We start from the raw sequence: 18683 nt of genomic DNA, 5'->3' as shown, positions 1-18683 counted from the left end.
TACTATGAGTAAAGATATATTTGAACTTCTTATAAAAGTTGTGTTTAAATTTTTTTAAAAGATTTAAAAATATTCTTAAGCTGGTTGAAAAAAATATTAAAGATATTAACCAAAGTTGAAGGGTATTTTTGAAACTCTTTTAGAAGTTTAAATAAACAAAATATTAACGGTTTTCATCCAAAATTAACCGTAAAAATACTTTTTAAATTTTTTTAAAAATTTAAAAGTATTTTTGAGACTACGAACATGAACATCCAAGCAACTACGAACACTAAACCTAAAGATTGGATCAAAGGAGTGGACTTTGGGCTTTGAGTTGACAAAACAAAGAACCAAAACTTTTTTTTTTTTTTCAACTTTAACAATTTCATGTCAAAGAACCATGTTCCAATCAAGCAATCAATATCTATTATAGCTTTGGTTATTTATATATATCTATATGTTAGGAATATTAATCGGATAACTCTTAGATCTTCTTTAAAGCATCAATCTTATCTCTTATTAACTTTTATTGGGACGGTGATATATATCACCTATCTATAGATGGTTCACTAGCTTGATAGCGTTAAGTTCAATAATTATATGAGCCCCTCGACCCTGACAAGGGGATTGATTGTCGAGGAGGCAGAAGAAGTTCTCCTTAAGCTTCAAAAGGCAACTTTTGAATCATGGGAAGTGGTGCAATGTTGGCACATTAATGTCGATCTATCATTGTCATTAGAATTTTATTTGGAAAGAAAAATTCTCAAGAGACTCATCTTGCAACACTCACCTACGTCTTAACATACACATGCGTCATGGGTAACTCACTTAGAGCATGAGTTTTATGGGTGGTAAAGAGCCAATATCATATCTCTTCCATGTATATTCTAAAGCATATATATACGATCTATCACCCATGTATATCAAAACAAAGAGGAGTCGTGTAACGTGGAATGTTCAGTTGATGTTCGATTAGCACTAAATTTGACAAACTTTCTTATTTCACTCATACAGATTTAACTCTAACGCGCTTGTCAAAAATCTCATAAGAACCCTAACTTTTAAGGTCATGGCTTGGGATCCCATTAAGCTTGTCTCTAACACCATTAACAATACTGTCACTTTTGTACTTGCTTACTGTCTACATTTCTTGTTGTGTTAGAGGATGCACCATCATTTTCGGTCTCATCATAACATTTCTCTTACTCAGCCTTTGTTATGGCTCGACAAGCAGCACTCATATGGCACCACTACTTTCGATATAACGTGAGAGGCACAACCTACTATCTTCTAGTATGGTTATGACACCCCACATCTTGAAGTGAAGCCAACTTTTCCTTTTCGAGGATTAATTCAGGTTAACCAAATTGAATATCAAATTTGAGTGAGTTAAATTTAAATGGATTTAATTTTTCAAAATTTTTGATGAGAAAACTTTAATCAAGTCTTCAAACTCATTATTTTCATAATTGAATTATTCATTCATTTTAATTTAAGTTTGAAAAACTAAATTTTGTTTGTTATGTTTTTTATTTTCTATTCAAATTGTTTTGAATTTCAAACTTTGAAATTAAAAAAGAGGGAAACGAAAAGAAAAAGAAACAAATAAATCTTAAATCTCTTCTTTGATTAGGGTAGTTTCTCTCAAACGACACAAGTAGACCTCAACCATCCCTCATCGACGAAGAGAGCACAACTGCTATGAAACTCTTGAAATTTGATCTAAAAACTTTGTCGAAGAACAAGACCTTTTGATCTAAAGTATCCAAGAATCCCAAAATCGATAAGAATAAAAGTTTTGGAACAGATTACCTTGTTCATCAAGATCAAGAGTAAATAAAACTTGTTTTTAAACTCGTCATTCGAATCACTCGAAAAGGTAGCTTGATCAAGATTACTTAAATGACTCTAGCATGCAAATCTAACCACAAGAAATACAAGAGAAGAAGCTCATGGCTTCAAACATAATAGGCAAATTTCATTTTTAATATCCAAAATATGCTAAAGCAATAACGTGAATGACTAATTATAGCTTTGAAATTAAACGTTATACTAACTTATGCTTAATTGAAAGTTTGTAACCCGACATCATTACCATAATGATTGCTATCTAAATGTAACTTATAATCTTAAAGATAATTATCTAAAACTTAAAATAAAACACCGTGAAATCTAAATGTACCTCTTTCTCTTTAATCTCAGTACATGTGTCAAATATTTCTTCCTCACGCTCTTTCTCCTTTTTACTTTCTTCACTTTTTGTCTCTAGTGGACGTGGAGCAACATATACTTGCATATTGTCTTTGCTAGTCTCGAGGTCATCAGTAACAATATCATCATTTGAAACAATGTCTCTCGGCATAAAATAATCTTCCTCTTTTTGAATGAGTTGTACCATTTGTCTCTCTCTTACTTGGTCCTTCAAATTCATCAATTGACATAATTTAGACATGTATTTTATAGATCGGTGGATTTCATTTAGATTTTTTTTAAAAGCTATCCAAAATGGATCATTATTAACATGGTTCTTACAAGTCTCAGTGCTTGATGAAACATGTTCAAGATTTTATGAAATACAAAATTTTAGAACACGACAAGATCCTAAAAAAAAAAAACACGGAAGACAAAATAAATAAATAAATAAGAATAATAAAAATTACACTTTTTCTTTTTAATGATGGGACAATATCAAAAGAAGAGAAAGAATAAAAAAAAAATCTGAATGAAAAATAAGAAAGAAGCAAAACATATAACTACCTAAAACCCACGAGACAATTCAAGGGAAAGCTCGATACCAAATAATAAGAAACCACTAAAAATGAAGTAAGATTCGAATTACCTTATTGATCAAATATCCTAGGACAATAACACTTGATTGAGATTCAAATAACTCCAGAAATAAGATTGATCATGTCAAGCTTGAATGATTCTAAACATACAATTTATGAAGTTTGATTTTTCTTTAATGTGGCATGAATTGATGCATCTTATGATAATTTGAACAACCTTTTTCTTCACATCTTCCTTGAAATTTATATTGCATGATTGATGTATTGGTTCATATCTCTACTTCTTCAAGAGGATTTGTTCTCGAATCTATTTGTGAACCTTTGCTGCAAAAGTAAGGTAAGGATATACAAAGGACCTTACAAAACTCTCTCACGTATATTCACTCAAAGACACTTTATTTACACTCATTTACACAAATGGAGTTCTCATTCTCACCTCTCAAAATTTTTAATAGAGCCGAGATTGAGTTTCAAACTCTGAGCCAATTAAAAACGAAAACATACATTAGATCCTGAGCCTAAAGCTCTAATACCAAATGATAAGAAATCAACCAAAGGAAAACTCTGGTACCAAATGTTATGAAACTCATGTGATTTGATCTAAGAACCTTGTTGAAGAACAAGACTTTAGATCTAAATTACCCAAGAATCTCAAAAACGATAAGAAACAACCAAAGGGAAAGTTTTGGAATAAATTACCTACATGATCAAGATCAAGATCAAGATTAAGAGTAAGGAAAACTCGTGATTCAAATCAATCAACAAGATAGGTGATGTTATCTTTCCTGTATCCAACCGTAATAGTATTATTTCTCATTGATTATGTTTGAAATGACTTATGTATGTGTTTAATTCTTTGAGCCTTATTATTTGTTCAATATATCTTATCTTTATACATTAAGTAGTGAGAAAAAATATATAGGGTGTAAAACGGACCAATTCATTACATAAATACACCATAGTAATTTCTATGATTGCTTAAGAATACATATTCACATTAAATAAATCATGAAAGAAAACTCTAAACAAATGAGATTTTCAATTAAGTTCGACTTTTTTAATTCATCACAAGCAACTTTGTGGCATAAGTACTCCCATACTTGATCCACCAACGTTGTTGCATGTCGATGTCGATGCCTTGTTCTTATACGTAAGCTTGATGTCCTCCAAACGTATGTCATCACATGGATTGGTGGAGCTGCAATCAAACGTTATAGCCTCTGATGTTGCTGATGTTCCTCCAATGTTTTTATACGTCACATCACTAATCTTCACTCCAGCACTCTTTAAAACAACAAAACAAAAACAAATTTTTAGTTCAATCCAACACTAATTAATGATTTAATGTACTTGTAAAAGGACAACAACTTAGTTACCTGACCAGGACAACCTTCATTGTCCGGACAATAATTTTGATCGATTATGATGGGATTCTTAACATTGTTCATAACGATGTTCTGAAACACAACATGTTTCACGAAGCCATTGCCAGGCCTCGCCCACGTCTTTATCCTCACACCATTATCGGATTTAGTGAACACTGCGTTCATCAATGTTACATTTTGGACGCCTTGTTCGTCAAACTCTTTTCCCAAGCTCCCAATGCTGCATTATTATTATTATTCTTATTATTGGAGATTAGATCATAAAAATGTTTGATATGTTGTAAAGAATTGATTCATTACCTTACGCCATGGCCAGGCCCACATTTGATATGAGTCATAAACAAATTCTTAGTTCCATCTCCAATGGATATGCAATCATCACCAGTTTGGATGGTAGTTCCTGTGATGGTTACATCGGTTGATGACTGCACATGAATGCCGTCAGTATTGGGGCTTTGGTCGGGAGCCATTATCTTCACATTCTTAACCAATACATTATTGCAACTGTTAATTGTAATATGAGACTGCCGGCTATTGAGTGATGTCAGCCCACTTAAATAGATGTTGTTCGCCCAATTGAATGTTAGTGACTGCATCAATTTACCAAAGAAAAAAAAAAAAAAACATGTTACCAAAACGATGGTTGGAACGGAGTCCCACATTGACTAATTTACAGGATGATCATGAGTTTGTAAATGAGGAATACATTTTCATTCATACGAGATCTTTTGGAAAATCTCAAAACAAAGCCATGAACCGTTATGCTCAAAGTGGACAATATCATACCATTGTGGAGAGTCGTGAATCCTAACATGGTATCAGAGTCATGCCCGTAACTTAGGCATGTCAATAGAATTCTCGTATGTCGAACAAAGAATTGTGAGCCTCGAAGGTGTGGTCAAAATGTCGAGCAAAGGGTGTACTTTGTTCGAGGGCTCCAGAGAAGGAGTCGAGAGTTCTATAAAGGTGTAGTCAAAAGTGACTAATGTGTTGAGCAAAGAGTGTACTTTGTTCGAGGGCTCCAAAGTAGGAGTCGAGGGTTCTACAGACCTCAGGAGAGGTTCTATGGTGTGCTTTGTTCGAGATGAGGATTGTTGGGAGGGATAAGTATGGAGAATACATCTCTATTCGTACTATGCATTTTGGGAAAGTCCAAATAAAACCATGAGATATTAGGGCGAAAATGTAAGGAGATTTAGAGTAATTATATTAATAATTATATGGTTAAGGTTTAAGACGACATACCCTAGCTCCCGGTGGACAATCCTTTCCAGAGTCCCTGCAGGCCCAATACGAAGCGCCCTTTGCGTCAATGTTGCCGCCGAAGAAAGAAACATCGTTAACTTTAATGAACAAAATCCAATACCCAGAACTTCCAAGGGCACGGTAGTCTAGAGGTGCCACAAGGGTTCCATTCAAACGGAAGGTAATCTTGTTCTTACATGGCCCTCTGAATGTGGTGGGGTTTAGCAAGAATCTTCCCTTAGGGACATTGATGGTGGACGGCGTGGAGGAGCTGCAGGCCGATGTCCATGCCTTGAGAAAGGGTCGAGTCGAGTCGGTTTTACCGTCGGGTTTTGCTCCGTAAGTAATCACATTGAAAGTGGCTGCACTCGAGAGTTGAATGAAGAAATAGAAGGAGGAGATGATGAGAAGTAATGTTTTGATTGTGTTGGCCATTTTTGGAGAAGAGAAGATGATGGGATATGAGAGGCATAACAAATGGGTAGTGTTATTTATAGTGATAGAAATTGGAGTGACATGCACTTCTCCATGTGCATGAATATCCCTAATTGAGGCGGCGGCTGATAAGCGGTGGTTTGATTAAAATGAGGGAAATCTGGTCGCCGCAATCCTTATGCATTTTCCTTTGTGTATCGCACAAATTGTGTGCTTCTTTTTCACGTAAATTTGGATACATACATTCTTGTGTTTCCTGTTACGTAAACAATAAGTTTATGTTGAAACTTTGGTGTGGATATTGACAATATTTTATTTGTTGTGTTGAAAGCCCTTGTGATGCACGGTCTCCAAATGAATTAAATATATGACAATCTTGATTGGTTGTACGAAAACAGCCATTCGTACGTTTGCCGATTGGTCTTCCCTTGAATGCCAAAGCGCAGCCATATAGCTACGACACCCATTTTCATGAGTTATATGTATATATATTATCATTTTCTTGCATTAATAGGTAAGATAGCTTCGTAGAATAGAAGAAAGCAGGCGGACAGCTTTGATTCCTATCTCAATATGATTCATTTTGGATATTCTTAGATACATAAGATATAGCCTATGTGACTTGTAAGAGCGATAAAATGCTTAACTCTAAAGTTTGACTATGTGGTGACTGGTATAGAAGAAGCTAAGGACCTATCAATACTCTCCATCGATGAATTAATGGGCCCGCTTCAATCTCATGAGTAAAAAATCAATAGATCATTGTAAATTAATGAAAAAAAGACACTTCAAGTGAAGGAGACAGACAACCACGAAGGAGAAAATATTCGTTTAACAAGTAGAGGTAGTGGAAGAGAAGGATTTCGCAGCCGCCATAGTGGTTGTACTAACCGAGGTAGAGGGAGAAATGATGGTCAAAAACAATCCAATGATCAAAGTAACACAAGGAATGTCATTCAATGTTACCATTGCAGAAGAATGCCTNAAAAAAAAAAAAAAAAAAAAAAAAAAAAAAAAAAAAAAAAAAAAAAAAAAAAAAAAAAAAAAAAAAAAAAAAAAAAATGCAAGAGAGGAGGAGGTAAAAATAGAGTGAAAGTTGAAACTAGTCATGATAATATAAAACTGTTAGAAAGTGTTCAATTTGTGCCTAATTTATGGTACAATTTATTGAGTGTTGATGTTCTATTTGATGACAACATATGTATCATTACAAATAAGAAATTCAGGTAATAAAGTTCAAATTGTCATGACCTCAAATAAAATGTTTCTAACGTGAGATATTTTGCTCTTGCTACCGGCACAAAAGGTGACTTGATATTATGGCATCTGGGCATCTTCATATGAAGAGCTTGAAAATACTCAGGGATGAATGTATGGTTTTTAGATTACCAAGAATTGATCAATTAGTTTATGTGAATCATGCGTTTATGACAAGCAAACTGGGAAGTCTATTTCCGATTAAAAAAGATAAAAGAGCTTCAAATTGTATAGAACTAATTCATACTGATTTATGTGGGTCAATGCAAACTAAATCCTTGGGTGGGAGTATATACTTTTTACTATTTATTGATGACTATAGTCGGATGAGATGAGTTTACATCCTACCACTTAAGTCAGAAAGTTTTCAAAAGTTTCAGAATTTTAGAGCTATGGTGGAGAACCAAAGTGACTTTCACATTAAAGTTCTTCGCACGGATAGAGAGGTTCATATCTAAAGAATCCAATATGTTTTGTGTAGAAAAGGGCATTCAAAGGGAGTTAACAGCTCCTTACACTCCAAAACAAAATGGAATCGCTGAACAAAAAAATCGAACGGTTGTGGAGATAGCAAGAAGTATGATAAAAGCAATGAGACTTTCAAACCAATTTCGGGTGGAAGTTATAGCAATATCTTTTTATCTATTAAATATCTCACCAACTAAGGCTTGTTATGAATCAAACTCCTTATGAAGCATGACATGGAAGGAAATCGTTTGTAAGTCATTTACGAGTCTTTGGTTGTGTTGCTTATGCTTTGAAAATTCCTAAAATTCGTCAAAAGCTTGATGAAAAATCTGAAAAATGCATTTTCATTGGCTATTATACTCAATCAAAGACATAAATTTTATAACCTTCTTAATGAAAAGATTTTAGTTAAAAGGGATTAAATATTTGATGAGAATGTAAGTTGGGATTGGAGTAAAAAATAGGAGCAGCAACCGATTACACTTGAAGTTCCTCTAGATGAGGAGAAAAGAGTCAACTTCAATGCATCTTCTAGTGCCTCTATTGCTACATTATCAACTTCAGTATCACTAAACAACAACTCTTCTCTTGAAGAATCTTTAGATGAGACACTGTCAGGAAGTATAAATTTTTAGCTGACATATATGCATCGTGTCAATTTGCTCTTACTGTTTCATACCCTATAAGTTATGAAGAAGCAACGGAAAAAGAAGATTGACAAAAAGTCATGGTAGAAGAGATGGGAGTTGGGAGATGGTTTACTTACCAAATGAAAAAAATGCAATTAACTTGAAATAGATGTTCAAGACAAAATTTGCACCAAAAAGGAAGCATAAGAATAAGGCTCGTCTTGTGGCAAAAGGGTATGCACAACAACAAGGTATAGACTTTGAAGAGACTTTCTCTATAGCTCGCTTTGAAACTGTAAGAACTATTCTGGCATTAACAGAAGAATTGTGGTGGCTTGTTTATTAGTTTGATGTCAAGTCAACATTTTTTAATGAAGATTTACAAAAAGAGGTCTTTGTAGCACGACAGAAGGATTCATAAAGAAAGACAAAGAAACAAATGTATACAAGCTGAGAAGGATATTATATGGATTAAAGCAGACCCCTCAAGCTTGGTATAATAAGATTAATGAGTATTTTTAAAAAAAATGATACATGAGAAGTGAGAATGAACCTACTTTGTATGTGAAGAAGAAAGGTAAAAGTGATTTCATCGTTATTTGCCTCTATGTTGATGATATCATTTATATTAATTCCTCTAATTCTCTCTTAGATAAATTTAAGTCTCAAATGATGAGTGAATTTGAGATGTCTTATATGGATTTATTGTACTATTTTCTTGGTCTTGAAGTATATCAAGTTGAAGATGAGATTTTTATTTCACAAAGAAAATATACCAAAGATATTGTGAGTAAATTTATTATACTTAATTGTTAGCCTATAGCCACACCCATGAATATTAATGAGAAATTACAACATGAGGATGGAGAAGAGATGACGGATGGTAGAAGTTTCAGAAGCTTGGTTGACAAATTAATTTACTTAACACTTACACGACCCGCATTACATTTTCTGTTGGTATTATTTCTAATTTATGCAACATCCTTCAAAGGATCATTATGGAGCAGCAAAAAAAAGTCTTACATCATGTTTTTGGAACTATGGAGTATGAAATTTGGTATTCTAAATTTTCTAGTTTCAAATTATATGGGTTCATTGATAGCGATTGGACATGATCATTATGATAGCGTAAAGACCGAGCTGACTCAATGACTCTAAAAAGACGTGTAAATTTTTTCCGAAATAAAAAACAACCAAATTTAAAACATAACATACATTATATTTATATTATATCAAAATAAAGTTTATGCAAAGTATTTAAAATACAAAATAAGGAATGAGATAATATTTTAAAACAAAAAGGGTTGAAGGACAACAGGTGAGGTTTGTCTATGGCACCGGCTCTAGAGTCCGCTCCTGATCTCGACCAGCTCCTTATTACCTGAAAAAAAAAAATGAAAAATAAGGAATGAGAACAAAGACTCAGTAAGCAGCCAACTTGTAGGATCTTAATCGTGTCCTTGATATGCTAGGGTACCACACTCTTTCTTTTCTCGTTCTTGTTCTTGTCGTAAGTACTTAGGTCCTCTGGTTCTTGGTCTTAATTTGTGGGTTCTTATCATGTTCTATCCTAGGGACCTTGGTCCTTGGATTCTGAAACTTCGATTATTCTCTAAGGGTCTTAGTACTATAGTTCTAAGTTCTTGATTTTTGTTCTAAGAACTTGGATCTTGATCCATGTTTTAGTTCTTGATCTTTCTCTCATTTATGGTTCTTTATAGGTTCTTGTTCTTGGTTTTTTTATAGGTTCTTGTCCTTGGTTCATGTTTTAGTCCTTGATCTTTCTCCAAGAGCCTTAGTATCATTCTGTGTGTGACGCATTTCTCCACGAATCGAGCAACACATGTCAACGCGCTTTTCCTCTCGCCGGTTGACACGTGGCTCGTCGGAAAATTTTCTCTCTCCTCCTAGAAATCACAACGCAAAAGTGATTAGGTTTTTCTCAATTTTCTCATTTTCATATCTTTTAATCTATAACTCAACTTTTAATCTATAACTCAATTCGATTTGGTTTCTTCAGCAAAGTTGTAGATCATAATTTGAAGTACGTCATGATATTTTTTCTTGAATTTTACTTCAACATCAACCTATTTATGGACGTCGGAAGTAGGTACATTCCCTCTTACCCTTCTTGGAAAGAACTCTTGGAACAGTAGTTTTCGGCCACGTTTTCGGCCATGTTTTCAGCCAAGTTCCTTCACAAAATATGTGAAGAATCTTTCCTAGATGAACATATTAAAATTTCAGCCCTCAATTCGCAATGGAAGATCTCGAATCTAAAAAAAATGGTGGAAGATTACCTCGCAGATCTTTTTGACTCTTTGACGAAAAATGGAACTCCAATCACCCAAAAAGTCTTCTTCTTTCCAAGAAGAAGTCCTTACACCTAGATCGTGGCTAGAGACGACTTCCATGGTGGTCTCGTGAGTTTTCTGGCGGCGGTTTCTTGCTCTCACTCCAAAACTTCTCTCTCTTTGTTTCTCTTTGTTGCAGGTATTATGTCATGGCCTCTCATTAACCCATAAAGTAATTTGAGGACGAAATGACCTCATGCCCCTCAATGATTTTGACCAAATATTATATATATATATATATATATATATATATATAATTTTTCTACTTTTGCTTGGGTGCTAATGCTCTAACTCCTTGGATCTTTCAAACAAAATACACAATTTATTCAACATTTGACTCATTTTCATTGTACCTTCCGGCCTCGCAACTTTTTTGTTTGACATTTGAAGATTTTATTGACATGGTTAAGTTAAGATAAGGGTATGACTTTGATATCATGTTGTTGATCACAACCGTACCTAGAAAACACTCACACTTGTATCAAGACCAATCAAGAAGAAATTACAAGACATTTAGTAGGATACTACTATGGATGGCTTTGCTTGGAATAACTTGTGATGAAAATCTTAATGGGGTGGAGGGGTATTGATAATAAAAGATAGACGGATCAGATTTATTCTTAAAATATCTAAATGTTTATTTCTAAAATAACTAGATTTCTTTATTTCTAAAATATCTAAATTTCTAAAATATTCAAATATCTTTATTCATAAAATATATAGATAATGAACTCATAAAATTATTAGACTTGACCTTGGGCTCATTATGATATTTTAACACTCTTTTGCACTAGTCCTCATTTATCGTACTATGTTGGGCATACTTAGGATTTGACTTTCAAATTCTTTCTGACCGTCTAAGTTATTGAGATACTGTTTCATTTTCTCCGAATTCACCTCCAAAACACTAGTCCTCATTTATCGTACCACGTTATAGTTGTGTTGGCATACTTAGGATTTGACTTTCAAATTCTTTCTTACCATCTAAGTTGTTGAGATATTGTTTCCTTTTCAGTGACTTCACTCGTTTTAGTCAGTTCTTGCTCAACAACATAAGTATCACTTAAAGCCAAGACTTTCTTCTCTGAGGATCACCACAAAGATATTTCATCAAAACCTATATCTCATGCGGGTAACATCTTCCACTTGTTGGATCACAATACTTCCGCCCTAATTCTACAGCTCCACATACCCTATTTCATCCATTTGATACAAATCATCCACCCGTTGAGATTTTAATGCTTATATCATTCAACTGGTAGGTGTTAGTAATATTTGTCTCTTTGCCACTCATGCCTCCCTTAATTATTTTCTATATCATCAAACTTATCAAGAATCTCATCACTTGTGAGAATGACCTCAAACTCTTGCTTACCCTCCAAAGAAAGGAAGTTTTTCATGGACTTTGCTTGGATACTTGTTAGCCACAGGGCTTGAAGTTCCCTCTCCTCCAATTTGTTCACTCTCTTTGACAATCTCTAAATGCTTACGTTGAGCGGACTCATCGCTTATTGGCTGGCTAGAAAATTTCAAACTCTACTAGTGATGAGCGGATCATCTTTGTACAGTAATAATGAAGCTTCTATACTTCGATTGCAATCTATGGATGATAATCCTTTGATGATCCTTTTCCTTGAGCTTCTCTAATGATAGACTCTGAATTTACTTCAGTAATCACTTGATAGTTCGATTTGACCTTGTGAAAATACTGAGAAATCATAGAGCATACACTAAGAGTTTCTGACAATCAATATGCCAACCTCGCTTCGATACTAGATTAGGAACAACAAACCACCACATTGGTATGATATTATCCACTTTGAGTATAAGCTCTCGTGCATTTACTTTTGGTTTCCTCAAAAGGCCTCATACCAATCCAACCAGTTATTTTTTATTTTTTGAAAAGGCTCCCACAAGTCTCGATCTTATGTTCGAGTCATAGCAAGGAAAACTTTGTAGAGGAGATTATACCAATGAAAAACTTGGAACAATAAGATTAAAGACCCAGAACTTTGTTCATATTTTTTCAAATTTTGTTTGATTAATCTTTAGTTTTGTTTAATTCTATATAAAATCAAAATTGATTCCAACCCTTCCGCCGGTGAAGTTCGACAATATGTTCAATATTTTTTCAACTAAAAAGTAAAGATATCATCATATATGGATGATGGTATCAATTGAGGAGGCCATGAAACATAGTCCCAATAGCTAGTTTTTCCACATTTAAGTTGTAGACACTATGTTAGAGCACGACAATAACATTTTATTTCGAAAATTATGTTTCCTGTATCCAACCATGCTATTATTATTTTTCATTGATTATGTTCGAAATAAATTTACGAACTTTTAACTCTATGACAATGTTTAAAGAAAAATACTTTCAATAATTTTTTTTTTCATATAATAATCATAACGTACATATACTAACAAATAGAGTATGATTCCTAAAAATACATATTCACATTAAATAAATCACGAAGGGAAATTCTAATCAAATGAGATTTTCAATTAAGTATAACTTTTTTTATTTCATCACAAGCAACTTTGTGGCATAAGAATTCCCACACTTGATCCACCAACGTTGTTGCATGTCGATGTCGATGCCTTGTTCTTATACGTAAGCTTGATGTCCTCCAAACGTATGTCATCACATGGATTGGTAGAGCTGCAATCAAATGTTATAGCCTCTGATGTTGCTGATGTTCCTCCAATGTTTTTATACGTCACATCACTAATCTTCACTCCAGCACTCTTTAAAACAACAAAACAAAAACAAATTTTTAGTTCAATCCAACATTAATTAATGATTTAATGTACTTTTAAAAGGACAACAACTTAGTTACCTGACCAGGACAACCTTCATTGTCCGGACAATAATTTTGATCGATTATGATGGGATTCTTAACATTGTTCATAACGATGTTCTGAAACACAACATGTTTCACGAAGCCATTGCCAGGCCTCGCCCACGTCTTTATCCTCACACCATTATCGGATTTAGTGAACACTGCGTTCATCAATGTTACATTTTGGACGCCTTGTTCGTCAAACTCTTTTCCCAAGCTCCCAATGCTGCACTTTTATTATTATTCTTATTATTGGAGATTAGATCATAAAAATGTTTGATATGTTGTAAAGAATTGATTCATTACCTTACGCCATGGCCAGGCCCACATTTGATATGAGTCATAAACAAATTCTTAGTTCCATCTCCAATGGATATGCAATCATCACCAGTTTGGATGGTAGTTCCTGTGATGGTTACATCGGTTGATGACTGCACATGAATGCCGTCAGTATTGGGGCTTTGGTCGGGAGCCATTATCTTCACATTCTTAACCAATACATTATTGCAACTGTTAATTGTAATATGAGACTGCCGGCTATTGAGTGATGTCAGCCCACTTAAATAGATGTTGTTCGCCCAATTGAATGTTAGTGACTGCATCAATTTACCAAAGCAAAAAAAAAAAAAACATGTTACCAAAACGATGGTTGGAACGGAGTCCCACATTGACTAATTTACAGGATGATCATGAGTTTGTAAATGAGGAATACATTTTCATTGATACGAGATCTTTTGGAAAATCTCAAAACAAAGCCATGAACCGTTATGCTCAAAGTGGACAATATCATACCATTGTGGAGAGTCGTGAATCCTAACATGGTATCAGAGTCATGCCCGTAACTTAGGCATGTCAATAGAATCCTCGTATGTCGAACAAAGAATTGTGAGCCTCGAAGGTGTGGTCAAAATGGGTGTACTTTGTTCGAGGGCTCCAGAGAAGGAGTCGAGAGTTCTATAAAGGTGTAGTCAAAAGTGACTAATGTGTTGAGCAAAGAGTGTACTTTGTTCGAGGGCTCCAAAGTAGGAGTCGAGGGTTCTACAGACCTCAGGAGAGGTTCTATGGTGTGCTTTGTTCGAGATGAGGATTGTTGAGAGGTATAAGTATGGAGAATACATCTCTATCCCTACTAGGCATTTTGGGAAAGCCCAAATAAAACCATGAGATATTAGGGTGAAAATGTAAGGAGATTTAGGGTAATTATATTAATAATTATATGGTTAAGGTTTAAGACGACATACCCTAGCTCCCGGTGGACAATCCTTTCCAGAGTCCCTGCAGGCCCAATACGAAGCGCCCTTTGCGTCAATGTTGCCGCCGAAGAAAGAAACATCGTTAACTTTAATGAACAAAATCCAATACCCAGAACTTCCAAGGGCACGGTAGTCTAGAGGTGCCACAAGGGTTCCATTCAAACGGAAGGTAATCTTGTTCTTACATGGCCCTCTGAATGTGGTGGGGTTTAGCAAGAATCTTCCCTTAGGGACATTGATGGTGGATGGCGTCGAGGAGCTGCAAGCCAATGTCCATGCCTTGAGAAAGGGTCGAGTCGAGTCGGTTTTACCATCGGGTTTTGCTCCATAAGTAATCACATTGTAAGTGGCTGCACTTGAAAGTTGAATGAAGAAATAGAAGGAGGAGATGATGAGAAGTAATGTTTTGATTGTGTTGGCCATTTTTGGAGAAGAAAAGATGGGATATAAGAGGCATAACAAATGGGTAGTGTTATTTATAGTGCTCTATGGATACTAACAATGAAAATGAGTATCAATTAAGTTGGTGTAATAGGAATACATTGATAAAGTCAAATGAAAGAAATTGGAGTGGTATGCACTTATCCATGTGCATGAATATGCCAAATTGAGGGAAACTTAATATATTATTGTTTGAATACGTGGGTTGATCCAAATAAGTTATTAAATTGAAGCAATTTTCTGATAATCATTAATAGTTATGAAATTAAAGTAAGTTTATGAATTTGTTAGTACTTTTTCGCTATAAATATTCATCAGATGTATATTTTATTTACAAGAATTGAAAAAATATAATAGCTTAAAGTTATTCTTTTTACTTAATCTATTTGTTTTGACGTATTTCAATCATGTGTCATATCCAAATGGAAAGCGCGGGTAGCTTTGTGTTGAATCTTTGGAATGGATATTGACAAAAGTTTATGGTGTACGGTCTCCAAATGAATTAAATATATGATAATCTTGATTGATAGCACAAAAACAGTCAATCTTACGTTTGGTCTTCCCTTGAATGCCAAGGCGCAGCAACATAACTATAGCATTCATATTGTTTTCTCGTTCTTTGCATTAATAGGTTAGTTTAGTATCGTAGAACAGAAGAAAACAGGCGGACAGCCCAAATTAGTATGATGCCAACAAAGAATTATTGAGTTCGTATGCTATCGGGAGCATCGAAATGATATCCGCTTTCACAATTCGCTTAAACATTAAACATGCTTATAAAGAATCGACCTATGAAAACTTCATATTTGAGACTTCCAAGGCATCATCCGTCTTCGTATTGTTAATGTATAAATCTTTTTATGTCCATGTAAAGTCATTTTCTTACGTTCTTATCACACCTATATCATTATCGTTGTCCTTAGAATCAAATTTCTAAAGAAAAAACATTCAATAAATTTAGGTCGCCTACGTCATAATATATGCATGTAACATGGAGTGGAGAGTTAATACCATGTCTCTGCTTATAATACGTTCAAAAGTATATTTAGTCTGTTACCCACATACATCAAAATAGAGAAGAATCTGTTAGAATCGTACAACAACGCACACAGTCCATCTAGATAAACACAAAGAAATAGGAGAGAGAAAATGTAAGAAGAACTTAGCTAAAGGATTTGTAGGGTAAGAAGGAAGTAAATATATATGGTTTTAGTTTACCCTATATAGTTTTATCAGCTTTTTATTCTAAACAGTCGTTTACTGTGTATAGGACTATTTTTCATATATAATTTTCCTATTGAATAAGATATAAATAGGCATTAGCCTCATCCCAACCATTTTGCTGGTGACGGAAATACTCAACAAGAATTTCATTCTCAAACCACTATCAGCATCTTCGCTACTGCACTATATCAATTGAGGCTTTGCACAACCTCAATATTTCAAGATCAACACATTTTGTCATCATTTTTGTTGGATTCTTTGCACCCTCTATCTTCTCCAAACACATTACCATCTTCCACTAACCTACGACTGAAATGATATCGCTTTCTGTGTTTTGTCTTTGAATGATAGATCAGGTTTCTCACCAACGTATGACACTCTGACTATATGTACAAAGAATCTTCTCGTGCTGCTTATCGCCCAATTCTTCTAGATAGTATGTCACCCATATCATCTTCTTTTCAACTTCAGCTATTGTCACGTACTCAACCTCAGTAGATGAAAGAGCAACGCATTTCTGAATTCTAGACATCCATCATACATGGCATACTCCCACTTCGTTGTATCCTCCAACTGTGAGGCATTATCAAAGGGCTCTGGTTCCCCTTTATCAGTCAGCAACAGATAATGTAATGAAGACACATACATATCCAGTACTCTGATAGCTTTGGATGATCTTTTCAACACTCGCTCACGTGCCACTTGCTCCACCTCTGGTTCCTCATCCGCCGTCTCAAGAGTTCCTTGAATATCTGCTACAACATCACTAAGTGAATTTTTTCTCAACCCAACCTCCACTCCCACTTGCTTTGTTATCCCGGAACCTTTCTTCTTTTTGTCCTTGTACATGACATTTTCATCAAAAGTCACATCATAATATCTTAGGATTCTCTTGTTCTTGACATCCCAAAACTTGTACCCAAACATGTCAAAATCATATCCTACGAGGTAACACTTCACAAGCTCAGCGTCAAGTTTGTCACTCTTTTCTGGATCAACACGAACATATGCAATACAACCAAAAGTTCTCAAGTGAGTGTACTTGAGTTCTTTTCCTATCTATACTTCTTTTGGCAACAGTTTTTCCTTCTACACAACCGTATAGACCATTCCCAAGGGGTGGTGAAGGGAGGACCCCAATGGGTAGAAAAACTCGTAATCCCTTGGAGTTATCCTGCACTTGGAAGAAGTAGTACAAAAAAGAATAACTATAGTGATAATTTTTTCATTCGCGGCCGTAATAAGAGAGAAAATAGTATTTATATGTTGTTCAATTCTTTTTGTTTGTTGTGAATAAAGTGTACATCATATGAACCGGAGAAAACACTAATAAATTTTCTAAGTTCTTTCATAATTCAGTAACTACTAACCATTCTTCTAAACAAAACATTGACCATTTTCCTAAACTTGTTCGGCAAATTGATAACTACTAAAATTGTTCTACAAATAACTTTGTGGATCAGTAGTTATGTTGGTGTGCCTTCGGATTCAAGGGAAAACCGAGCGTATGAATGGCTGTTTTTTTGTACTTTCAATCAATCACATTATCATATATTTAATTAGTTTGGAGACCGTGTGCATCACAATGCAAATAAAGCAGTGGTGTTTATCCCATAAAATGTTGTAAATATCCATACCATAGATTCAACATAAAGTTAACGGCGTATTTAGTTGAGTATTCAAACAATAATACTTATTGTTTACGTAATAGAAAACACAAGAATGTATGTATCAAACCACCGAAGGTTTCCCTCATTTTAATCAAACCACCGCTTATCAGCCGCCACCTCAATTAGGCATATTCATGCACATGGAGAAGTGCATGTCACTCCATTTTCTATCACTATAAATAACACTACCCATTTGTTATGCCTCTTATATCCCATCTTTTCTTCTCCAAAAATGGCCAACACAATCAAAACATTACTTCTCATCATCTCCTCCTTCTATTTCTTCATTCAACTTTCAAGTGCAGCCACTTACAATGTGATTACTTATGGAGCAAAACCCGATGGTAAAACCGACTCGACTCGACCCTTTCTCAAGGCATGGACATTGGCTTGCAGCTCCTCGACGCCATCCACCATCAATGTCCCTAAGGGAAGATTCTTGCTAAACCCCACCACATTCAGAGGGCCATGTAAGAACAAGATTACCTTCCGTTTGAATGGAACCCTTGTGGCACCTCTAGACTACCGTGCCCTTGGAAGTTCTGGGTATTGGATTTTGTTCATTAAAGTTAACGATGTTTCTTTCTTCGGCGGCAACATTGACGCAAAGGGCGCTTCGTATTGGGCCTGCAGGGACTCTGGAAAGGATTGTCCACCGGGAGCTAGGGTATGTCGTCTTAAACCTTAACCATATAATTATTAATA

The 18683-nt window shown here is 34.8% G+C and overlaps 3 protein-coding genes and 1 long non-coding RNA gene across 4 annotated transcripts in view; 1 reads left to right on the top strand and 3 right to left on the bottom strand.

Annotated features, from left to right (window-relative positions):
- Positions 1-3836: 3836 nt before the first annotated feature.
- LOC111794030 (polygalacturonase-like) lies at positions 3837-5836 on the bottom strand. Its single transcript, XM_023676136.1, has 4 exons — positions 5402-5836; positions 4457-4746; positions 4148-4376; positions 3837-4055 (listed from the first exon to the last, which is right to left on the bottom strand). The coding sequence occupies exons 1-4, from the start codon at positions 5834-5836 to the stop codon at positions 3837-3839; spliced, it is 1173 nt and encodes a 390-aa protein (XP_023531904.1).
- Positions 5837-9479: 3643 nt separating this feature from the next.
- On the bottom strand, positions 9480-10650 carry LOC111792186. Its single transcript, XR_002814758.1, has 3 exons — positions 10491-10650; positions 10317-10412; positions 9480-9571 (listed from the first exon to the last, which is right to left on the bottom strand). It is a non-coding gene; the product is annotated as an uncharacterized LOC111792186 (long non-coding RNA).
- A 2426-nt stretch (positions 10651-13076) lies between these two features.
- On the bottom strand, positions 13077-15066 carry LOC111793505 (polygalacturonase-like). Its single transcript, XM_023675414.1, has 4 exons — positions 14632-15066; positions 13697-13986; positions 13388-13616; positions 13077-13295 (listed from the first exon to the last, which is right to left on the bottom strand). The coding sequence occupies exons 1-4, from the start codon at positions 15064-15066 to the stop codon at positions 13077-13079; spliced, it is 1173 nt and encodes a 390-aa protein (XP_023531182.1).
- Positions 15067-18210: 3144 nt separating this feature from the next.
- LOC111793504 (polygalacturonase-like) overlaps positions 18211-18683 on the top strand; it is a 51645-nt gene continuing 51172 nt past the window's right edge. Inside the window, exon 1 of the mRNA XM_023675412.1 lies at positions 18211-18645. Coding sequence (XP_023531180.1) covers positions 18211-18645 — 435 coding nt within the window. The remainder of the gene's footprint in view (positions 18646-18683) is intronic.

Source organism: Cucurbita pepo, chromosome LG04 (genome assembly GCF_002806865.2).
Source record: "Cucurbita pepo subsp. pepo cultivar mu-cu-16 chromosome LG04, ASM280686v2, whole genome shotgun sequence".
Lineage (NCBI taxonomy): Eukaryota > Viridiplantae > Streptophyta > Magnoliopsida > Cucurbitales > Cucurbitaceae > Cucurbita > Cucurbita pepo.
The sequence above is the reverse complement of the archived record's forward strand: the minus strand, read 5'-3'. Positions and strand labels throughout refer to the sequence as shown.